A 25863-nucleotide genomic window follows, 5' to 3' on the forward strand; every position below is an offset into this window, starting at 1 on the left:
ACATCTCGGCGGGTGTCGTGTTCTTCTAGAAAGTGAGATTGTATATGTGGTCCCTTACCTCAAACTGTACGCTGCAGAGAAAGCCATGATAGTACGCATTACTACACGGGCGAATAAGCAAGCCTTTGGACTTCCTGCAAATACGTAAAACAAGAAGTTCCTGGCGGTCGGCGTTCACAACTCACTAGACGAACTTATTGAGGGCCAGAGAGATGCGCAGTATGAAAGACTGACATCTTAGACATCTTAGAGACACATCTTAGACGACATCGGAATAAACTTCGAAGCACAGCACGAACTTTGGAGAGACATCCCAAGGAAAATGAGGCAACATTTCCTAATACCCCCAATCCCCAGAAACATGCAACGGGAGGATCACCAACACAGAAGAATCGCAAGAGTGAGAGCTCTCCACAAAAGATTCCGTATTGCCAGGGGCACGGCCTATGTGGACGTGGTGGAGTACGTAAATAAAGAGAGTATGTCCATAGTTGGTACGAGTCCAGGGGGTGAGAAAAACAGGAAAGGCGCAGGTGGCGGAGGAAGCTGTTTCGGTGCTGCCAATAGCCTCCCCAGAGGCTAACATCGCAGTCAGCGACTCCAATGCAGCCGTCAAGAACTATGCCAAAGGAAGAATCTCGCCGGAAGCGCTAACAATTTTAAACAACTTTCGTGAAGATCGAGACGTTCACATTCTATGGGCACCCGCACACACCTCCCTTCCTGGGAACGAAATAGCGCACAACCTGGCTCGAGAACTTATGGGCCGAGCAGGTGACATGCAAATACTTGGAATGGAGAGAGCCCGGATAACCAGCTTTAATCAGATCACCAAACACTATTAATTTGGAAGTAACCATTTCCCCTCGGCACAATCCTCACTAAGTAGACGGCAAGCGACGGCATGGCGCTTCTTACAAGGAGATACATATCCGAAGCTGGTGGCCTACCACAGCTACTCCCCTGACCTTTACACGGACAGACGTACATTTTGTCAAGAAGGGGCAGACATACAGCGTATAGTTTGGGCTTGCCCTCGAACGCTTAAACAGAATAAAACACACAAGACCAGATAGTAGTGGTACACCGCGTTGCTCAGCTGGTGCACCGGAAGACCAACTGAAGGCAATCCAGCAGGCCGAAGATGCCGCCAGGTCCCAAGGGCTCCCGGCTGTCATCTAGGTAGAGAGGCCTAGGTCTCAAATCTGCTGTCCTAAAATAAATTTTATTACTCCTCCTCCTCTGCATGGGCACGGTGACCTTAAAATAGGAGAACGAAATATTCTTTACCCCGGCTAAATCTCTTCTTGTTCTTGTTGTTGATGATTTCAATAAAAATTGCGAAATTTGAACTTATCAGTCACTTTTTTTGCGTCACCCAGGCAAGAACAATGTCAGCTTGTCAAATCACCTCTATGCATGCGCAATGCCCTCCGGCTTCTCCGCTAGTGGCCTTGTCTCGGCGTACCAACTGTCGTCATCGTTACAGGCTGCGCGGTGCGTGTTTCGATAGTGGTTCCTGGTTCTCCAATTTTTTATTTCGCCAACCGATAGTCAAAGCACAGCAGTTATTATTGACTATGCCTCCGCCTCGTTTTCAGACTAAACGGCGCACGCAGCAACCGTGTCACATCAAGAAAATGCGTTGCGCGGATCCTCTGTCTTGCATGCTTAACACACCGTCATCACAAGCCATACTTGTCTTTGTCATTTCCACAATTCCATTGCTCTGTCACTTTGTCGTTGTAATCATGCAGTTCTCGTCATGCTAGTGGGTATTTGCTCTCAAAATTCAATCGTCATTATGCCATCGTCATTCTTCGGCTGCAATATTATGGTCGACATTGCGACATTGTCAAGCGTTCATTGTCAAGCGTTCACATTTATACTGTCATCGTCACACCACGTAGTCATTTTATCAGTTACATGCCGTCGTCGTCATTCCAGCTTTGTCATCCCGTTGTCGTCATTCTAACGTCGTCGCCTCACTGTCGTCATGTCGTCACCATGATTGTACCATCGTCATCCTAAGTCGTCGTGCCATCGTCGTCAGCGGCCGTCTTCATACCGTCTTCGTCATCCTACAGTCACCATGCCCTCACCATCAATCCAGCGTTTTCATTTCATTGTCGTCGTTCTCTCATCTTCGCATATTCGTCGTCCTTCCCTTGTCGTCCTTCCATCGTCGTCATCCTTGTAATCCATCTGCTCGAACACTGGAACCCTTTGTTGAGCGAGGCTTTTCTTGCAAATGGTTGCTTAACAATAACAGCGTTCTTCCTTTGCTCTCCTCATCAAAACGGAAGGTAGCGCTACGTGCGAGAAACGTGGAATCGAGGAAACTATTTTACAGGCTCTTAGCCCATGTCCCCGATACAGCGTGCACAGAGAGTCATTCGCGACAGCACTGGCCTGTCTTGACGACCGGCGGCTTTCAGAGCCGACAGCCCTGGAACTCCGGCCTACAAAGTTGTCACATCACAAGTCGGCGAAGGCACTCTTGAGGTTTTCTTTTTTTTTTGTTCCAAAGACCTAATAGAGAAAATACTGTTCTCACGAACATTCCCCACCTCCTCAATTTTGTCGTGCCTTTGCTTTATATTTCCTCTTGTCTTTCATTTCCCCATGCCCTAGTGCCGCGTAGCAAGCAAGAATGTCTTCCAGTTGACCTCACTGCATTTGGCACCCTAATTTTCTCTCTCGTTCTTTCTTCGCAAACGCCAGGTAAAGCATCACGTCAATCGATTGCAGCAGGACCTATATTTGGCCCATTATTTCTTCTACTTGCGGCGTTTATACGTCCCAGTGGCAGCCGGTGCATCGTTTACTTTATAAAATATGGGGTTTTACGTGGCCAAAATCAAGGTCTGATTATAAGGCACGCCGTAGTGGGGGACACCGGAATAATTTGGGCCACCTGGGTTTTCTTAAGGTGCACCAAAATCTAAGTACATGGGTATTTTCGCATTTTTTCCCCATCGGAATGCGACAGCCGTGGTCGCGATTCGATCTAGTGACCTCGTGCTTAGCGGCCGAAAACCATAGCCGCTAGGACACCGTGGTGCGTCGGGTCTATCGTTTATTATATTCTACTTATGCACGCTGGTTAAGTGCATATATTCCTCAATGAAGGCCTGAAAAGAATTCATACTAACTTTAAAAAAAACTTGTTTATTTTATACAATGATGGCAGCTATAGTTGCTGACGACTTTCTGCGGCTATTAAGGGAGAGCTACGAGGGAGGAGCTTCTGCACATGTGCTACTGCGCCAAGAAGTCCGGCAGGGTTGAGAGTGCTTTTGGTTGCTCAGAATACATGCTGAATCGATGCAGCTTTCACGTGCGACGCTTCCGCGTTTTCCCAGATGCTAAATGGAAAAGTTGCAAAATAAGTAAACGCTTAGACTCAGTGGTGTGTTCTGTCTTATTTAACTGTTGCTAATAAAGTCCTTATGTTTTCTCTTCCCCAGCCTAACCTAACGTGGAATGAAACGCGGGAGTCTCTTCAGAAGCGTTTTCACTTGTACGCGCTTTGCCTTCATAGATTTCCCTTCACAGCTACAGAAAGTTGTGCGCGAGTATATGGCTGTATGATAGCCCGAAATCTAAATTTTGTGCTTAGTGCTTACTTCCATGGTTTATGCTTCGCTAAATTAATCCGGAGAGATACACTTTAGACGATAATTACCATAGTGTTTGAGAGACCTGAGATGTAGTGATTAAAATACAGATATCATAGAAAAAATGGCCTCGCAACACTGGTAGGCCTCGCATCACTGGTACCTAATTCCTAAGGCGGGTGCTATAATCGGGAATGAAAAGCTGATCCCCTCATATTATCCTGTTGTCGCGAAAGGAAAGATTTACACTTTGGCAGAACGTCGAGTCACACAGCTAGCTTTTTATTAGGTGAACCTGTGCCCACAAAAAAGAAGTTACACTTGGTCAGAACGACAGCGACAGACCCGAAGGTCGTTCGTCCAAATCTTATCGGCTGATCAAACGTGTAGGCAACTGACGCATGATTTAGTCGAAGGTTCTAGCTTAATCGCATCGTGCCCACGTAGCTTCTATGAAGTATAACCCTATTCGCGCCATGCAGGCGGTCTGATTAATGAATATTCTGCGACATCAAGGGGCATAGCTATCGGGTGCACATAGATTTATCGCTGGTCTAGGCTGCCCAACAGAAGAGGTGAGCAGTGAAAAACTGGATGAACCTTTATTCGGATTTCGCTTTTTTATTAGAGAATGGAACCCTTGGTACAACAGTAAACGGTACATTCAATGCCACGGAAATCAAGTAAGAATACCGTTGCCGGTCCTTGCGTCATTTTCATTCTTTGTTTATGGTAACTTTGTTTTACTGAATAGCGCCCAATGAAATTCTCGCCCTACATTACAACTGTGAAAACGGGTGCAAATATTGTTTGCAACTCAGTTGTACTCCGTTAGTCATCATATTCTTGCGATAATTTTTAAGAAACGTCTGAAAACATTGTTTTTTTTAAATAAAAACATGAGGTGATCACAGTACATAGTTAAGAGAGTATAAATCTATGACGTGGAAGTTAAGATAGATCATTTTTTATGTTACTTCCATTGAGAGCAGTACTTAATATGTGCCCGAGTTAGAAAACAATCTGATGCGAAGTTTGAAACACGGTCGTGCTGTCTTTAGCGTGTCGCTTTTAAATTTCTATTTCAAGGTTCAGTCGATCCCCGTTTTCTGATCCTACGCAACCATGTAAATGTCGAGAGATGACAGTCGCTTCTGCGGAACTGCTTCAAGTAAACGTTGTATTAAGCACGTACACAAGCGTTCGCTTCATCATTTCTACTTATGCACAGCTCCTAATGTTACGGCTAATTAAGCTCTAATTTACGCCTAATGTAGCTGACGTACCTAATGTACGCACCTGTTTCAGTGTGTCAGGGATCGTATAGCATCTAATTCTTTTCCTGTCATTGCAAAAACGTTCGCTTTCGGACATCTATGCATTTCATGACACGCACCAGGTGGATCCGCTGATAATATTACGCGTCAAGCAAAACCTGCCAACGTTTCGACTTCGACAAGCTTTGCGGCAGCCACCTTAGCCCAACAAGGTAAGTAACTTCGTGGTGACTCCATGCTGAGCTACTCTGTTGTTCTGAAAGACGTCTCAGAAATAATTTTGACTAATCGCGATTACTTCAAGCGCAACCGCAGAGCCGTACACAAGCGTTGTTTTTCTTTTTTTTAAATTTTAACATACCAGACGCGGATGGAAATTAAATGCGCGAAATTGCACTTAGAAGCTGTATGCTGCAGTCATACAATCACTACCGCCGGTGCACATAAGTGTATTCTTGCTTGTGCCTGTGACATTCTTGTTTCAATAACACTGTTGGTTCGTTTTAACCAGACTGCCCTACTTGTAAGTCAGGAGAAAACCTAGAAATCACATGTATAGCAACTTTTTTTTTTTTTGCTTCGCTTCGTAGGCGTTGCTAATAAGGTCTTTATGTTTTCCCTTCCCCAGCCTAACCTAACATGAAATAAAACGCGGGACTCTCTTCAGAAGCGCTCTCACTTGTACGCCCTTTGCCTCCATAGATTTCCCTTCACAGCTACAGAAAGTTGTGCTCGAGTATATGGCTGTATGATAGCTCGAAATCTAAATTTTGGGCCTAGTGCTTACTTCCATGGTTCATGCTTCGCTAAATTAATCAGGAGAGATGCACTTTAGACGATAATTACCATAGTGTTTGACAGACCTGAGATGTAGTGACTAAAATAAAGATATCATAGAAAAAAATAAAAAAGCGTTCATTGCATTCTTCCAAGACTAACCAAAACAGCTCAAAATTGGAGCGTAACCAGTTTCTGAGATCAACCTGGTAGCCACGCTACTAGCGAGAAGACTAGAAGTTATGAGCCTAAATTTAAGAGATAAAGCAGGAATACAAACAAAAGTAGAAAGGTGATATTCTAGTTTAGATTAGCAAAAAGCAATGGTTGCATAGGGCACACAACTTGAAGTCCATCAGGCGGAGATTGCTTCCAAAGAAATGGGAACGCTGATTACGACATGGGAACGCTGAAACTTTCAGCTGATTTGGTGGTGTGATCACGTAGTGCTATTGCGCGATGAAGGATTCCTACCGTAGTGGATATAAAATAGGCGGCTAATGCTGATCATGGGCCAAGCTGAAAATATTTGTGAATTCTTTCGTATCTAGAACGCAAGGCCGAATATAATTTTCAAACTAGAACATACATTTTTGCGTGACTCATGGACAGAACGAAATTAAACGGCAGTGCCTGCTTAAAATAAGTAATGCCATGAATGATTTTCGCGTTTCTCTCAATAGAAAATACGTACAGCACTAGGGTGGAATCAGAAGTTTCATCGTAACTGAAGCAGTTGCGCAACCGTAGCCGGTCTCGCAACACTGGTACTTAATTCCTAAGGCGGGTGTTATAATCAGAAATGAAAATCTGATCCCCGCATAATATCCTGTTGTCGTGACGGTAAAGATTTACACTTTGGCAGCACGTCGAGTCACACAGCTAGCTCTTTATTAGGCGAACTTGGGTCCACAAAAAGAAACTACACTTGGGCAGAACGACAGTGACAAGCATGTGCGTCGATCGTCCAAACCTTATCGGCGGGTCAAACGTATATGCTGCGCATATATGATTTCTCGAAGGTTCTAGCTTAATCGCATCGGGCCCATGTGGCTTCCATAAAGTACAACCTTATTCGCGCCATGTATGCAGTCTGATTATTGAATGTTCTGCGACAACAAGGGCAAATTATAGAATGAATGCTGACATCCGAAAAATTTACAATGCATGCAAGGCCCACCTTGCCTCAACGGTAAGTTTAATTTGTTAGCTGGTCAGAAGCTGTCCATGGAAAAATGATAAACAAATAATAAGCGATGTGTGTATGTCTATATAGAAAGAATAGCTGTATTAATAGATCGCCAATGATATCATGGTGTTCAAACCAGTTCATAATGTTAAATATTCGATGGCCTGCGCGTGAACATGTTAAAGAACCACGAGTGAAGGAAGTGAACGGTACGAAAAAACCAAGGGGCATAGCTATCGAGTGCAAATAGATTAATGGTTGGTCTAGGCTGCCCAACAGAAGACGTGAGGAGTGAAAAACAGGACGTAACCTTTATTCGCATTTGGCTTAGTTATTAGAGAACGGAACACTTGGTACAACAGAAAATTGTAAATTCAATGCCACCGAAATCAAGTAGGAATGCCGTAGCCGGTCTTTACGTCATTTTCATTCCTTGTTTATGGTAACTTTGTTTTACTGAACAACGTCCAATAAAGTTCTCACCCTACATTACAACTGTGAAAACGGGCGCAAATATTGTTGGCAACTCAGTAGTACTCCGTTTGTCATCATATTCTAGCAATAACTTTTAAGAAACATTTCAAATCATTGTTTTTATAAAAATATGATGTGACCACAGTACATAGTTAACAGAGTATAAACCTAGGGCGTGGAATTTAGGATATATACTTTTTTGTGTTACCTCCATTTAGTGCAGCACTTGAAATGTGGCTGAGCTAGGAATCAATAAGATGTGAAGTTTGAAACACGCTCGTGCTGTCTTAAGCATGTTGCTTCTAAATTTCCATTTCAAAGTTCAGTCGATCCCCATTCTCTGATTCTACGCAACCATCTAAATGTTGAGAGATGACCGTAGCTTGTGCAGAATTGTTTTAAGTAAACATCGTATTAAGGACGTACGCAAGCGTTCGCTTCCTCATTTCTCATTATGCACAGCTCCTAATGTTACGGCTAATTAAGGTCTAACTTACGCCTAATTTAGCCCACGTACCTAATATACGCACGTGGTTCAATGTGTCAGGGATCCTACAGCGTCTAATTTTTTCCTGTCATCGTAAGAACGTCCGCTATCGGGCATCTATGCATTTCATGACACCCAACAGGTGGATCCACTGACAATGCTACGCTGCAAGCAAAACCTGCCAATGTTTCGACTTCGACACGTTTGCCTGCAGCCACCTTAGCCCAACAAAGTAAGTAACTTCCTGGTGACTGTATGTTGAGCTACCGTGTTCGTGATTAGTCAAATAATTTTGACTAATCACGATTATTTCAAGCGCAAACCCAGAGCCGTGCACAAGCGTTGTTTTTCTTTTTTTTATTCTGTCTCTATTTTAACATACCAGACGCGGATAGAAATCAAACGTGCGAAATCGCACTTAGAAGCTGTATGCCGCAGTCATACAGTCACCACCGCCGGGGCACACAAGTGTATTCTTGCTTGTCCCTGTGACATTCTTGTTTCAATAACACTTTTGGTTCGTTTTAACCACACTGCCCTACTAGTAAGTCGTGAGAAAACCTAGAAATCACATGTATGGCAACTTTCTTTTTTTTGCTTCGCATCCTAGGCGTGCAGGTTACGTATCCCTGTGCAGGTTATGTACAGTCTTCGAGCCCCTGTTTCACAAACGCAGTGCGTTAGTGGAGCTGCTCCGTACACGACAGTGATAGAAGAAATGAAAACTTCTTTTTCTTTATCGTATTACCGCGGTCTCTAGACTTCTTTCTCTGTGTGTACGTGATCGATACATTCACTACAAGAGCACATCTGCGACATACATCGTACATTTAGGTGCAAAATGTCTTATCACTTGAAGCCTCGTTTGAAGGGTATGAAAAAAACAGAAAGGTGTAAGAGGTGGTGGTTACTAGTGGTAGCTCAATAAGGTGATGATGTACTTCAGTGCATATGAAGACGCTGATTACTATGAGTATTAAATGTTCAAAATGGCTTCTAAAACGACCAAACGAATCAAGCTTGTGGCGCGGCGTCATCATCTGCAGAGACTGGAAATTGTGGTTTGCTGTTGCGCAAGTTATGCAGTACGCATGGTGCGCTACATTTAGTGTCGTGGTCTTTACACACAGTCCGGTCCACTATGGCCCGCAAGCAACCATCTTTGTTTTTTTTTTTTTTGTTATAGCAGTTTCCGTGATGTCAACAACCCCACTGATGCCTTTCCAAAAAGAAACGTCTTTGCAGTTCATGGAGGCAGGATCTGCGATATTTTTGAGGCATTTATATAAATATATATATATATATATATATATATATATATATATATATATATATATATATATATATATATATATAAACGAGAAGAACGGGGGTTAACCGAGGGGCCCGATTTTTATTAGTCACCTCATAAGAAGCCAACAAACACTGACACCAAGGACAACATAAGGGAAATTACTTGTGCTTAATAAATGAAATAAGGAAACGATTAATTATAGGTAATTAAAGTGGCTGAAAAATCAACATGCCGCTGGTGGGAACTGAAGCCACAACCTTCGCATTCCCACCTGCGGCATGCTGTTTTTTTCATCCACTTTAATTAGCATTAATTCATCGTTTACTTATTTCATTTATTAAGCAGAAGTAATTTCCCCTATGTTGTCCTTGGTGTCAGTGTTTGTTGGCTTCTTATGAGATGACTATATATATGTATATGTATATATATATATATATATATATATATATATATATATTGTTGCAAGACAGCAATATATCTGCTGCAAGACAGGCCTAATCAATATTACACTTTAAACATCATTCACCTCCTTCGGGTCTTATTTTGTTCCCGCAGCTACAATCGGCATCTGTCTTGCGTGTGTCTTCTTTCTTGAAAAGTCTGTGCTAACTACTTTTCCGCCAACAAATGTGAGGTTTCACGTGCCAAAACCACGATTCGGTCATGAGGCACGCCGTAGTGCGGGACTCCGCATTCAGTTTGACCACCAAGGCATCTTTAACGTGCCGGCAATGCATGGGACAGGGGCCTTTTTGCATTGAACCACCATCGAAATGCTTCAGCCGCGACCTCGGGCTTCGCAGCGTCCCCACCATAACCGCTAAGCCGCCGTGGCGGGTTGAAGCGCCTGAGGCAGGCGTGACGCTGCGCGGTGCCAACTCTCGAGGCGACGCAGTACCCACACCGCGGTACCGCTGGTGCTCAAAAGAGCACTCAGGGCCAAAAGATGACAATGAAATGTATGGCGGCATATGGCTAATTTTTTAACGTCGCCCTATTGGATATGACAAACAAAACTTCAGCTCACTAGAAGTTACACCTCGAGTGATATTGTGAACAAACATTAGGAAGAACTCGGAAGCAATATTTTTGTAACTTGTTAGGGCAGTAACTAGCGTATGTAATGCAGGCCTTCACAAAAGGTTGGGGGCCAACGACTGCATTTTCTTAAGTTTTTATTGGTAGCCCGGGTCATTTCGTTTTGTTCTCGCATCTTGCCCGTATGTACTCGTTTAAGTTCACGAACAACGGTGATGGCTTTCAGCTCAAGGTGGCTTGCAGGTTGCCGACAATGGGAGCTAAAAGCATTTCATGCTTAAAGTAAATATTTGAGACATGTCAATAATATCTGCAGAGTGCGCATAAAGAATTGCAATATTACTTGAACTAGCTCGAATCAATTTATTATCTACGAAATGGCACATGTAAGTGCTGACCCACGTTAAGACATTGGTGCAAAGTAGCTAGCAATGACATTCTTTAAAAGGGCATGCCAGGGTGATCGTTCTTGTCAGATAAGCGCTCATATATGTCACCCCTGTCCTTTTTCAGGCCACATCTTTCCATTGATTGGGCACTGTACAGAGTAATGTCACAGGAACTCAGAGGAAACTCACTCTGTCGGCCTCCGATATACACAAGCGTAATAGTAAAGGAAATGAGTAGCTACTAGCTCGAACAAGACTAATGATAAAAAGGTGGGACAGGACCGAGCGTCAGTGTCCTGTCCCGCCTTTTTTTTCGTTGATCTTGTTCGCGCTAATAACTATGTCACAGCAACTGCACCCACACCAACTAATCCAACTTTCTGCGTGAAATGAGCTAATGGGTCATGCGCAGGCGCGTTTCTTTTCCCTGGAACGCTTAGTGTTATTGCGAGTAGCCACATACAGCAATATCTTTTGGCCAGTCAGGTAGAATGTGCAACGTGCAGACAGGGTTAAGGGCGCACACACAGGTTAATTTCTTTTTCTTCAAATGTTTGGTGCCTTTATGGCGCGGCAACAACGTAATGTTGAAGACAACGAATGTGTTAGCCGCTGCTCGCGTATTTGCTTTCTAGTCTCAAAACGAAGGAGTTGCTAAATAAAAGACTTTTCTATATCCAACACTGAGTCGGAACGAATGCATTTTCCTCACACGCATCGCTGAACCAAATCCCCAATTATAACAAAATAGAAAAAAAAGCTAATATGAAAAGGTGTTCGTTTCATTCCAGCTGCCACTACTACTGTGAATATAACGGCGAACGCACTCGCATTCATTCAAGAATTGAATCGGACATGGCACGACATCATAAGTTGGGGTATAACTCCCCATTACGCCTACTGGACTGGCCAGCACAACTTGTCTGGAGAGTGAGCTGATAATCTGCTTTCCTTCTATTTTTATTTAGCGACATGTTTGTGATAATATGTTATGTCGCGGCTGTGTATCCCTAGATGAAGTTCGCGCCGAAAGCCAACTGCTTAAGTGGATTTCCTGCTGTCGTGTTGTATTCATTCACGTCATATTTAAGTATCGCACTGCTCGCAGTAAAGAGATAGAATCATTGGCCACAACATTCCTCTGCTTGTAACGGAATTTGACTTTTTGCTGAACATTACGCGAAAAATAGAAAAATATCAGATAGAAAAATAAAGATAGAAGAATAAAGATAGAAAAATATCAGGAGGTCGTCAAATTCGAATATGACCATAAGACGGAAGTATTGAATTAAATGTTCATTATGCTCATTTCGCCACCTTGTATTATCAGACTTTTTTGCCTAAGTATCATTCAAGTATTTCTTTGTCAATAGATTCATCTGTACTGGACATTATACTAAAAGAAATTTCTGCGACGACGTATTTACAGAACAGAGTGCGTTATATTATGACACGTGCCTGAGTTCGCATAGCTTGTCTCATCCTCTGTTGAAAGTAATACACGATGTCTGCAGCTATCACTATAATAGCAATACCTATACTTTAGTATACATGCTGGTTTGCACGTAACAGCGGTAGTAAGGAGAAAACTGAAATCAACTGAAATAAGAACGCTATTACAAGTAGCACATGTATGTATATAAATCTATAGACACATAAACTGATTGCCGTCATTCCTTGGCACAAGACACAATTTTCGATATTGCGCAGGTAAATACAGCCAAATATGCTTTATTATTTCTCGCCGAGTGCACTATTTCAGTTAGGTTTGCTGGACAATGTAGCACAAGTAGATAAGTGCAAGTTGGTTTGGTAGCCTTTGGTGCTAGCAGACAGGGGGGAAGCTACACTCCCTACAACATATTTCCGACAAATCACTACCTAATGGTTTTCCGCGAGCGAGCTTAGAAGGCGCGGTCTTTCCCGAAGGCCCCGCAGTAACCTGGAAGATACTTCTACGACTGTTCTTTGCTTTTCCTTGGGGCACGGAGTTGATCAACGTCGGGTGACGCACCCTTGCTATCAATGTATGCGATGCTGAGCAAGAACGATTGCCGGCCAAGTTTGCTAAGCTAAGCCCGGCTGTGGCACCCTTATCAGCACCCGCCCAAACAAAAACAAAAACAATACGCAAACTGCTAGACGATACCCTTTACAAACAATTCAGCACTCGTGCGGTCTATCCGTCGTTTTCCATTTAAATTTTCTTGTACTATAATTGTAAGTGCTTACCAACAAGCCCAACCACATTTATTTAAATAAACATCAATGGCGTAGTGCATGCTTCACGGGAAAAAAAACTAACTTCCATTATCGTATTCTTAGTTATTCTACAGACATGTAGTGCGTTCATTAGGTCAACAACCACACTTCATAAAAAAGAAATCTGCCTGCGACAGTGCTAAGCAATTGATGATTACAAATAAAACTAGCAAAAACAAAATATGCGGCACCCGCTTTGCCTTGAATATTGTCCGCAAATATAAAAACGTAGGGCTAGGTACTTCCTAGATTGTTCTAAGAGCAGGCCTTGCGATGGAAAGAATTAAGCTAACCGGTAGCTTTAAAAAGCAAAGGAATGTTTTCATCTACCTTTAAAATACCCTAGAAATTCTGGCAGATCAATATTTTCTCCTGAGCTGCAGAACATATTAGAATTAAGTACTAGGACATTTTAGAAAATATTAGCAGTATTCCACCTATTAGATCAGTATTGAAAGACTTTCAAATATGTCCACTATTGTCACAGTCAGCAGGGCTTCTGTAAGAAATTTAAGAAAGGGCCTGCATATCTATTCTCGTCTTCGGCGTGTTATCGAGCCATAGTCAGAATGCGTTTTCGCACCTTATAGATTTCGTGCGATCAAATGCTTTGGTAAGTATCATCTACAAAGCGGGCCCGCATCTGAAATATAAATTAAATGTTGACCTTTCCAGAAGTCTACAGACAATTACTGGTGGACTCCGCCTTGGACTCCGCCTGCAGAAAACATTTCCTGTATCGCATAAAACGGCCGTCTTCTACTGCCTGTTCCGGTGGCAAGGATGATGCGATGGTTCCCCATCTATTGCTCGATTGCCCCACACAGGCTACTCATAGTGGACAGCAAGTAAAAAGGCTAGACGCAATTGATGCTAAATGACATTTCTCACTTGAAGATTACCATGACCTTGACGATCAAAAGTCGAAGGCTTCTATGAAGACGCCGAATCAGTGATAGGTAAAGTGACAACAAAATACACTATAATGACGGGCGACTTCAATGCCAGGGTAGGCAAGAAGCAGGCTGGAGACATGTCAATGGGGGAATATGGCATAGGTTGTAGGAATAGCAGGGGAGAGTTATTAGAGTTTGCAGAACGCAATAATTTGCGGAGAATTAATACCTTCTTTCGCAAGCTCGATAACCGAAAGTGGACGTGGAGAAGCCCAAATTGCGAGACTAGAAATGGAATAGACTTCATACTATGCGCTAACCCTGGCATCATACAAGATGTGGAGTTGCTGGGCAAGGTGCGCTGCAGTGACCATAGGATAGTAAGAACTCGAATTAGCCTATACTTGAGGAGAGAACGGAAGAAACTGCTACATAAGATGTTGATCAATGAGGTAGCGGTAAAAGAGAAACAAGAGGAATTCCAGGTCAAGCTACAGAACGGGTATTTGGCTTTAGCTCAGAAAGAGGACCTTAGTGTTGAAGCAATCAACTACAATCTTATGGGCATCTTTAAGGAGTGCGCAATGGAAGCCGGTGATAACTTCGTTAGACACGATACCGCTAAGTTATCGCAGGAGACGAAAGATGTGACTAAGAAACGCCAATGTATGAAAGCCTCTAAACCTACAGCTATAACAGAACTGGCAGAACTCTCCAAGTTATTGAACAAGCGTAAGATAGCCGACATAAGACTGTATAATATGGAAAGAATTGAGCATGCTCTCAGGAACGGAGGGAACCTAAAAGTAGTGAAGAAGAAAATAGGAATAGGCAAGAATCAGACGTATGCGTTAAGAGACAATGCCGGCAATTTCATTACTAATATGGATAAGATAGCTGAAGTGGTTGTGGAGTTCTATAGAGATTAATACATTACCAGCGGCGTCCATGACGGTAATGGAAGAGGGAATAGCCTAGAGGAATTTGGCATCCCACAAATAACGCCGGAAGAGGTAAAGAAAGCCTTCGGAGCTACGCAAAGGGGGAAGCCAGCTGGGCAAGATCAGGTGACAGCAAATTTGTTAAAGGAAGGTGGGCGGATTGGTCTAGAAAAACTGGCCACCCTGTATACGAAATGCCTCATCACCTCGAGCGTACCGGAATCTTGGAAGAACGCCAATATTCATAATCCATAAGAAAGGGGACGCCAAAGACTTGAAAAATTATAGATCAATCAGCTTGTTGTCCGTTGCCTACAAAGTATTTACTAAGGTAATCGCAAATAGAATCAAGAACACCTGAGACTTCTGTAAACCAAAGGACCAGGCAGTATTTTGTAAAGGCTACTCAACAATAGACCATATCCACACTATCAATCAGGTGATAGAAAAATGCGGGGAATCTAACCAACCGTTACATATAGATTTCGTTGATTACGAGAAAGCGTTTGATTCAGTGGAAACCTCAGCACTCATGCAGGCATTAGGGAATCGAGGTGTAGACTAGCCGTAGGCAAAAATACTGAAAGATATATATATAGCGGCTCGACAGCCACCGTAGTCCCCCATAAAGAAAGCAACAAAATCCCAATAAAGAAGGGCGTCAGGCAGGTAGATACGATCTCTCCAATACTGTTCACAGCGTGTTTAGAGGAGGTATTCAGAGACCTGGATTGGAAAGAATTGGAGGTAAGAGCTAATGGAGAATACCTTAGTAACTTGCGATTCGGTGATGATAGTGCCTTACTTAGTAACTCAGGGGACGAATTGCAATGGATGCTCACTGACTTGGACAGACAAAGCAGAAGGGTGGGTCAAAAGATTAATCTGCAGAAAACTAAAGTAATGTTTAACAGTCTTGGAAGCAAACAGCAGTTTACGATTGGTAGCGAGGCACTGGACATGGTAAGGGAATACATCTACCTAGGGCAGGTAGTGACCGCAGATCCGGATAATGAGACTGAAATAATCAAAAGAATAAGAATGGGCTGGGGTGTGTTTGGCAGGTATTCTGAGATCATGAACAGAAGGTTGCCATCATCCCTCAAGAGAGAAGTGTATAACAACTGTGTCTTACCAGTACTCACCTACGGGGCAGAAACCTGGAGGCTTACGAAAAGTGTTTTACTTAAATTGAGGATGACGCAACGAGCTCTGGAAAGAAAAATGGTGGGTGTAGCATTAAGGGGGATAAGAAGAGAGCAGTTTGCGTGAGGGAACAAACGCGAGTTAATGACATCTTAGTTGAAATCAAGAAAAATAGATGGGCATGAGCAGGGCATGTAATGAGGAGGCAAGATGAACGATGGTCGTTAAGGGTTACGGACTGGATTCCAAGGGAAGGGAAGCGTAACAGGCTGCGGTAGAAAGTTAGGCGGGCGGATTTGATCAAAAAGTTTGCTGGGACACCATCACCAGAATTAGCACAAGACCGGGGTAGTTGGAGAAGTATGGCAGAGGCCTTTGACCTGCAGTGGGCGCAGCCAGGCTGATGATGATGAGGATAATGATGACGATCGAAACGCGCACACACACACGCACACACCAAACAGTATTGAACATACTTGAGTATTACCTCGAAGACGCAAGAATGCCTAATGTGCAATAGGTGCCGCTCAGTATAGAGTATTGAAAGACAAACCACTTCCATTATTTGAAGTCATGTGTGCTTGCAATTATGCATGTCTGACTCATTTTCTTGTGGCTTGCGTGCTAATGCATGCTTCTGACTAGTGTCTCTGTGTGTGCGTTATTTCATATGTGGGTCTGGATCGTTTTTACGCTTGCTCATCTTAGACTGCATCGGGGCCTCGTTCGTGTACGTATTTGGAACTCTGCATACGTTCATACTATGTTAGTGTACTGTGTAGCGCCACTTGTACTCGCCTTTGGCCGTCTATGTTCGTAAAAGTCTATGACAGAGAGAGACAGACAAATAAACTTTATTGCTAGACCAAGCTTCTTTAGCCCAAAAGTGGGTAGCCTCCTCAGTCCAGGTAGCGATGGCTCGCTCCCGCCGGCCGAGCCCTGTTCACAACCGTAGCTGGTTGTCAGGGTCTTGAGTCACCAGCATAGCCTCCCACTGGTCTTCCGATTCTTCCTCTGAATCCACTTCTTCCTACATGTTATCGCCTGGTGGTGATTATGACGGTGGTACTTCGCAGTTATTCCTTCACTCCAGCACCATATGGCGCAAGGTGTTGGGCGTGTCCGGCAGGCAAAACTTGCAGTCTTGCCCGTAGGTGCCTAGATGCATGGCGTGCAGCAGTGTTCCATGCGGGTAGGTTCCAGCCTGGAGTCTTCTCCAGGTTACCACTTGTAACCTACTCGTCATCTTATGCACGGGGGCGGGTAGCGACGCCTCTGTTTCCTGTAGTGCGCCAGGATATCCGAGTACTTCTTGGATATCCGTTCATCATCCTCGCCACAGTCGTTGGTCCGTGTTCTCTGCATGTCGGAGATGGCTCGGCGTGCATGACCTCGAGCCGCGGCGTGCGCCGCCTGGTTCCCCGCGGGAGACTCCTGTCACGGCGTCCAGAGGATTTGTGCTGTTTCCATTTCAGTGTTGGTCAAGACCTGAAGTGCTGCCTTTCCAACCCTTCCATTCACATACTTTCTGCACGCTTCTTGCAAGACCGTCACCACGGTAACCAGGGTCTTCTTGCACGTTGCGATGGCCAGGGCTATGCCCAGCTCTTCCGCTGTGCTCGCGTCCTTGGCACATATAGACGTGGCTGTAAGTTGTTCGTCCTCCTCGTCGATCACGCTGATTGCCAATCGGTCGTTTGTTCTGTATGCAGCTGCGTCCGTGTATCTCACATTTTCTTCTTTGCTGCTGGTGCGTTCCAGCATGTGCTTGAGCGCCTGTATTCTCGCCTGTCTCCGTTCCTTGTCGCACTCGGGATGCATGTTTCTGGGAATTGTACTTATGTGTAGCTTGTCTCTGATTTCATGTGGGATACGCTGAGGTGCCTCTCACCCTCGACTTCGTAGCCCAGATCTTGGAGAAGGGCTCTTCCCGTTTTTGTTAGTTTTACTCTCTCCGGTTGATTGACGTTCTGCGCTTCCACGAGCTCATCCCACGTGCTGTGAACTCCCATTTTGAGTAGTTTCACTGTGGACGTGGAGGGGGACAGGCCCAACGCAATTTTGTGGGATTTTCTGATGAGGGCGTTTACTTTGTCTCTTCATGTGTACGTATGGGGTGCCGTAGGTGACGATGCTCGTGAGCAGCGCTTGTATCATTCTCGTGCAGTCTTCCTCCTTGAGTCCGCGCCTTTTGCTCGTCACTCATTTGACAAGGGGGTTATTTGGTGCACTGTTCTCTGAATTTTTTTTCCAACTCTGCTCCCCCGGCCCTGTCCTTTTAAATCAGGCGTCCGAGGATGCGGAGCGTGTTTACCTGCGGAATCATGATGCCTCCTACTTTACTTCCGGTTCGGGTATCTGCTGCGGTTGTCGGCCTCTTGTGCTCTTTCTTAGCACCAAGAACTCTGACCTTTCTGGCGCGCACGTCAGTCCACATGCTTCCAGGTACTTCTCTGCTGTGTCAACCGCTTCTTGCAGAGCATCTTGCTGTTTACCTGTCGACCCTCCCGTAGTACAGATGGTGAGGTCGTCAGCATATATTGCGTGACCAATCCCTTCTATTTGTTTCAGTTGTTTGGGTAGCAAGTTCATCACCAAATTGAATAGCATCAGTGATATGACGGGGCCTTGTGGCGTTCCTTTTCGCGGTACGTCGAATTTCTCAGAGCGTAAGTTACCTATCCCCACTGTGGCTGACCGTTATTTCAGAAAAGCTTTGATGCAACTATGTATATATTTTCCCGCAATTAAATACTTTGAGATATTGCAGTATGGCTTCGTGTGACACGTTGTCGAAAGCCCCTTTCACGTCAAGTGCGAGGACGGTTCTTTTGCTGTGCGTGTCAAGTTTGTCGATGACTTTTTTTTTATATGCAGTAACACGTCTTGTGTGGACAGGTGAGCTCTAAATCCGAACATTGTGTTTGGGACGTGTCCGTTGTCTTCGGGATGTTCGATCATGTGGTTGTGCACCATGTGTTCATAGCGTTTTCCAGCACACGATCTGAGGGATATAGGTCGAACGTTCTGCACGCTGATGGGCTCGTTGTGTTTCGGTATCATGGTTACCTCGGCATGTTTCCATTCCGCTTCTACTTTACCGTGTTGATGCACTCTTGATGTATTTTAAGAGTGCGTCTACAGAGGGTCCGTCAAGGTTCCGGAGTGTCTTGTTGTTTATTCTGTCGTACCCCGGCACCGTGTTGCGGGTAAGCTTGCTCAAGGCCCTCTCGATTTCTGCTTCTCTGAAGGGCCGATCCAGTTCTATATTTGGGTTGCCTCGTTACTTGTCAAAGTGCGAATCTACAGTTATGTTTCACTTTGTACCGAGGAACTTACTCGATTTAACAAACCTTGTTCTAAATTTCTCGAACTATTTGCATTGTTTAGTCTTCTCTTACAATGTTCTCCTTTGTTATTGTTACTAATAATCCAAAAGAAATAGACATCACCATTATCAAGTGACTAAATCTTTGTTTTTTCCATTTTAGTAGCAATGAAAAAAATCTGTGCGTATCGCCCTTTAACATTATGCGTCAATGAGACTATAAAGTAAAGAGAGATTATAATAAAGGAAACCAAACAGGAGGCTGTTAGAAATAAACTATGCGAATAAGCTTTGGCGACACCTTTCTTTTTATTTCGGTACGAAATCTAAATGATTGTACGCATGCAATATTCTAATCTAACACTTCCGCTAACTTTCCATTTTTTAGGCACCCAATTCATGCGCATGCTGGAGAATTCAACTGCAGCAAGATATTGTATGACTACAGCGATGCCGATGTCAAGCTGGCTCGACTCGTCTGGTACATCCCCCAGAAGATATGCAGCCCTGTTAAAATCAAAGTCAACGTTACACTCCCCCTGTACACAAAGAAAGGATTTAAAGAGAAAAACATTACGTTGAATTTCAATAATAGGAAAATAATAGTAAGAAGGTCACCACGGCGCAAGAAAGTACGAACTGAAGGCCTTGACAAAGTTATTGAGGTAAGAAAACACTTTGGAAATGCTTTACAATCTGGAACGTACTGAAGGTTCATTCACGGTTCACGGCATATATCCGGGATATTCAGCTTTACTGTAAATTCACGTCTTAAAATATAAAGCCAATGTCACTCGCCGAGAATTGTGGCTATCGTCAAAGATTACCATCGAAACAATGGGCATACGATGTACGACGACATTGCGTTCTAGACACACGTGAATATTAAATGCGCGAGTGGCATAGTTTACATTGGAGAGGGTGCCCCATTTTTCAGGTATGAAGGTTGTAAACGAGCTCCTCTAGTCACTCTAATGACTGCGGGAGTCACCGGTGTTCATTTCTGACCATCACAGAAGATTGAAATGGCCTCATAAGAAGCATGTGAAGGCAAAAGCGACATTACAAAGCAATCGTTCGAAGTCTTTCTCAACGCGTTATCAATTAAACATTGTATCAATAAGCTACACCACTGATCCTACTACAGGATATACTGTGCCTGGAGAGCGCGTTCATGTAGCTAGCTGTCATGACTGGTCGATAATGAAGCCACGTTCAAACGTGGCTTCAATAAATATTGAATAAATATTGAAGCCACGTCCTCCAACGTTGAAATAAACAAGAATTGAGGTGACAGTGCTGAAAACGTCTTTATTTAGACATAGGTGACCTCAAGGTACGAAAAAAAAAAAACGGGGAAGGTATTTAACTTGTAGTATTATGTGAGTCTGCACTGACTTCCTGAGTGCAGAAGAGAACAGCGTTAAACGGTAAAAAAAAGAACGTTTTTACTAATTTTCACTGAGTGTCCCCTCTTGTTGAATTTATTTCTCTATGGTAAAACTCTTTCAATCTGTTTTTATACCAATCTGCTGACGTCAACTTTACGTAACCGCCGACGCAAACACCGGGCGGTAAACCCCAGCGTTGCTTGAAAAGCCCAATCAAACACGCCTCACTTTCATAGGGTGTCCTCTTTCTTGCTTTCAAAGTGAGTAGCATTGCCTACATTGAGCAGTTCTTGTTATTTAATTGGCTGAAAAGAGGCGAGGAGCACGCTCAAGGGGTGGGAGATTCAGTAAAGCCGAGACAGCGCAGTGAAAGTAGATAACCGGGTGAGGAGGGTAGTGCCGGCGTCTACGATTTGTCCGCTCCCCTTACTTGACTTGCGGTGGCTGGTAAGAAATTGCGGTGGCATGCAACTGAAGCTTAATACTGCTAAAACGGATATTCAGCAAAGTTGGCAGAGCGATTTTGTATGCACACCGAAAGTGTCCTATAATGATATATGGCCATGCAATTTTTTACGCAAATAAATCCATGCTCCACGGCAGCTCCGAGTAGCCAATTCCAGATCGATCGGTGAGCGGCCATCTTTTATTCCTTCCGGAACGAGGCAGTCTGAGCCTATTCAGAAAAAAAAAATCTGTTTTGTTCGGTATATTACTGAGTCTTCAACGCTCGCACGTCATTTTGAACCCGTGAGTTTTCACGGTTTAGTGACGTCGCGTGGCAGACAGGTGAATTGGGCGCAGCCCGAAAACGTTTGACCAATTACAATTCATCAAAGACGCCTTTTTCGCTAATGGCGAAAAAGGCGTCGAATAAGAAATTATTTGTCTTTCATTCTTGTAACCATGCATAATCCTTGTGCACATATTGTTTTCACGGTTTTTGTGACGTCGAATGACAGGCAGGTACATTGGCGATGGCCGGAAAATTTTCTGTCCGACCGTCGAGGGCTGATTGCAGAATTTCAATAGGAAAGTTTGGAATAGCTTTAATTTAAAGTGGCCCCTGATTGTGTGCTTCTCGGAGCGCCAAGTTATGTCAGACGCTGAAACGATCCGCTCCTTACCGCGCTACCTGTGCGCGTTGGCACCGCGCCAGCTATGCCGATGACGTCATCTGCCGCGCCGCTTGCCTATTCTTATCTAGGTCATCCATGATCCGCCGGGACAGCTGCGTCACTGACCGCATCCTTCGCACTGTGCGCCAACATTTATCGCCGAGCTTCATACACCCCCATCGCGAACCTTTAAAATTGGGGGATATACGCTTACGCGTAAAAGGAAGACCGACTCCTAGCCCACCTCTGCAGCTTGAGCCCGCAACCAAGTGACAGCGAGCAGCCTAGTAAGTGTGCGCAAGTTAGCGGTGATAGGAAAAGTAGAAAAGACAAGCATAGCGCGCCGTCCCGCGTTCTCTGCTTCTACGTTTGGCTTGACTATCAATTCGCCACCGTGTAAAGGACAGTTTGTAGCCCGGCGTAACGTCAGCATCGCGCGTACGTTACGTTACGCTAGGGAGAGGGGAACCCTTTATAGTCCAGAGCACCAACGTGGCTGTCGTAACCGACGTCAGTCAGCGCGCCGCGGTGGCACCGGCGTCGAGATAGAACGTGGTCTATCTTGACGCAAGACTCCGACGCTGCCGCTACCCAGAATGCTCCGGGTGCAGGAATAGGAGCCTTGTAGCTCGGCGTAACCACAGCCGCTGGGGAGGAAGCAGCAGCTTCGCATGCGCAAAGCACAATCGTAGTGAAAACACGCGCAGGACAGGCGAGCCGGCGCATCTCGGTTGTGCGCGGCACCGACAGCCCCGTTCGGAGCTGCGCGCCTAGCATCTGTGCCTTTACGACTACTGTCTGCTAGTGCTCGACATCCGTCGCTGGCAGTTGAACAGCGTGCAGCGTAGTGCGCGAGAGTGGGAGGACTTCGACGCTCGCTGGCGCGCGAACTATGCCGGATTATAAGAGCGAGTGAAAGCGACGTTGATGACGCTGCCCCGTTGCCTTTTTTCTAGTGTTCTCGGAGTCGGCATTTAGGTTGCTTGTCCAGGTAGGAGGGAAAGAAACACACACATCTGTATCACGGCCGGGAAAAATTTTGCTTGAGCGATATTTCGAGATATCAGAGTTCGAATTAATGAAGGTTCCTATAATGGCAAAATTGAATACCGTCAATTCTGACTAATTATGCAGTTAAGCAAAATACAAATAAGTTGGAAGGCAATTCAACCCTTGGTAGACGTCGATCAAGTACAATGTCTTCCTCGGCGAGATGAGGGTGAGAATGGGGCCATTGTCACTGTACACGGCGCTCTATAACGTGACACCTCGCGGTCGGGGAGTTTGAAGAACGTCGGACTGCTTTAGTTGATTGACTGCACTATTTTCAGGGTCGTCCCGCATATTTAAATTACACATACCTAGGGGAAAGGGCGACACTATTAGACTGCCATATCTCCGGGATCGGCCCGCTGAACAGGTTAGAAAGAAATATACCTGGTACGTAAAAAGAGCGGCAACTCGCTAAAACCCAGTGTCTTCAAAATTGTATGGCTTGTTCCCTAAAATAGCCAACAACATGCCTTCGGTCACGTACTCCTGGTGGGCTTAGGCATATTTGTAATCATTATTTAGAATAAGTTGGGACACGGCTGTACACGACAGGAAACAAATATTACGCGTAAACGCACAACAGCATAAGCAGAAAAAACAGGCAGGAACCCTCATACCAAACAAGTTACCTATCAGTGCCAAAGGCATAACTTGCATTTGGTATACAGCGGAACTGAAGGCAGTACTTTCAAAGAGGCCATCCGCTTCTGTGATACTAATCAGGCTGTCATTGTGGTCATGCCATTGTCGTAGGTATGGTTCCTCACTGATGTGCTTATCATCGTTATTATCGTCACCGTCACTGCCTAGGAAACCACAGTAGGTCGTCGACTTGTGTTTTCGTTGCTCCGACACACGCAATGTCTGTGCATGCAACCATAGCATCCAACTTAACCTTGGCGGCATCTATGAGGGACGAGCATCACATAGAGGCAAGACACCAAGTTCAGCATAGTAGATAGAGGACGCGAAAATGAAATGAACCACGAAAACCATGCCATGCTGCGGTGGGCTGTACGCCAAAGCAATGTACCTGTATGCGCAGATTCACATTCAAATTATTCACGCGAAGGAGAGGCTACGTTACGTGTTGATGTATACACACTGCATGTCATTGCAAGCGAGCAAGTGGACATTCATGTCGCTGCCTGATTTTATTTTACCAATTCTCATAATTTCGCAGTTTTGGTACCGAAATACCTAAGTGAATGACCGTTTTCATGGAACTGCAAGTGTGGGCGCTTTCACAGACACGAATGTTGTTTTCATGCGTCGATAGCGTATATAATTTTCTTAACGTTGCCTAAATGTGGCCTCTTATCAAATAGCTGGCATTGCTTGATTGAATGATTTATGGCGCTTCTCCCTCCCCCCTCCCCCCCAAAAAAGATAATAGAATAGGAAAGTTGTTGTGTTAGGAGATTAAGGATCACGTTTTTTCACCTGGTGTTCTTGCAGGCGCATTTAGTGTTCGTTGCACGTTTCCAATTTTATTACCATTACTACGGAGCCGCGATGCCCTTAAGTGGAAGCTGTGATATCGACACGTGTACTTCTTTATCTTTATCGCGCGACGAGGCTTCACCGCCTAACAAATGTTATCGTACAGCGCAGGACGCGCCTGCATATATAGGAAGTTTCTGGAATGTTATCGATGGTTCCATCAGCTGCCTGTCACCGAACCTTGTGTAATCCGATCGCGTGTGTGCGGGACGCGAATAATGTAGAACTTTGTGGAAGACACGCAGGTCCCAGCGATTACACTGGAGCATTCGGCCACTGATGTATAAAAGCTGACGCGTTTGACCCACTGATCAGATTTTCGACGATCGCCGACTGCGTTCGCCGCTGTCGCCGTTCTTTGAGTATAGCGTGTTTTTTGAGGGCGCAAGTTCGCCCAATAAAACGCTAGTTTCGTCATTCCCAGTATTGCTGTTTTCCTCACCGTCACTACTATGTGACAATATTGTTGTGCACAGAGCAGAATGCAATGGCCTCTCTGGCACCACAACGGGCAGTACTAATTAATCAGTGCTTTCTTACGAGTGTCCCAGCAAACGAGGGCGTCGTAAGTGCCGGCATGTGGCGCATTTGCATTTTGTCTACAACGTGTCAAATTGATTACTTACACTTTGCTTTTTTCTCCTTTTTCTCTTGCTCGCACCTGGCTTCACCGCTTTGCCTCTGAAACAGAAGTTTTCTTGACGAAACACCTCATGGTTATGGCTCTTTTATTTATTCTAGATGTGTCCATTCACCGTGAACGTAACCTTCCACGGATGGTTTGCGTACGAGACGGCTGACCCTGAGTCTGGAAATCGCTTCTATTCAGTTGGCGTCGGCGTCCTACACGACAAGCCAAAAGGACTCATCAGACAAAAACACAACCGATTGTCCTACCTTATACGAGGATGGTTTAAGCGTATAACATATTGGAAAAACGGGGACACATGAAGTAAACTGCATTGCATTAAATAAAAGAAAATCGTTGTCACTGAAGCTCCTACGTATTAAGTGTTCTCGCACCGTGACGCCTCATATAACGATCTCATGATTTTGCGCATTAGAACAGTGGCGTAGCCAGGGGGTGGTGCAGGACTGACCAGGCTTCGACCCCCACCCCTAAATTTTTCCAGTGGGGGTGTCATGCTCCCTTTTATGCCTGGCATGTCGCTATGCGCAAAGGCGCATTGCCTTCGAATGCCTGCCCCGGACAAGTACAGTGTGGTACACGCTTTCAGGCAGACCAAGGGCCTGCTCATGGTAACAGTTGTCTTATGCAGCAAGCATGGTAAACTTAACAGAGAATAATGAAATCTTAGACCCGCCCCCTCCAGCAAATGAAACCCTTAGTCTCCCCTCCCCCGAAACAAATATCCTGGCTACCCGCCTGCATTACAATACCTGAAAGCAATAACTGACTGCAACCGGATCGTGTTCGGTATTATCCTTTTGACATATTCATGTCCCATATATTAGTTTAAAGTGCTTCACGAGTGCGTTTTTCCCCACGCTGTTAAACTATATTGACCAGACATGTATCCATGCCCCGCCTTATGGTAATGGCCCACAGGCGCTTAAGGTGGAAAAAAATGAAATAAGATAATTCATAGTTCAACGCTATCAATGAAAGCCTCAGAAGAAGCCATAATAATACATTTTCTCTTTAGCTTACTTCATCTG

At 44.6% G+C, this 25863-nt stretch overlaps 1 protein-coding gene across 2 annotated transcripts in view; it reads left to right on the forward strand.

The window, feature by feature from the left end:
• Positions 1 to 25201, forward strand: part of LOC126537703 (uncharacterized) — a 40633-nt gene extending 15432 nt beyond the window's left edge. For both annotated transcript variants that reach the window (XM_050184794.3, XM_055074453.1), the window contains 5 exons: positions 5020 to 5109; positions 7967 to 8056; positions 11337 to 11475; positions 19507 to 19783; positions 24925 to 25201. In XM_050184794.3, the coding sequence (XP_050040751.1) occupies positions 5020 to 5109; positions 7967 to 8056; positions 11337 to 11475; positions 19507 to 19783; positions 24925 to 25134 (806 nt within the window). In that variant the 3' untranslated portion in view covers positions 25135 to 25201. The remainder of the gene's footprint in view (positions 1 to 5019; positions 5110 to 7966; positions 8057 to 11336; positions 11476 to 19506; positions 19784 to 24924) is intronic.
• Positions 25202 to 25863: the final 662 nt, after the last annotated feature.

Source organism: Dermacentor andersoni, chromosome 4 (genome assembly GCF_023375885.2).
Source record: "Dermacentor andersoni chromosome 4, qqDerAnde1_hic_scaffold, whole genome shotgun sequence".
Taxonomy (NCBI): domain Eukaryota; kingdom Metazoa; phylum Arthropoda; class Arachnida; order Ixodida; family Ixodidae; genus Dermacentor; species Dermacentor andersoni.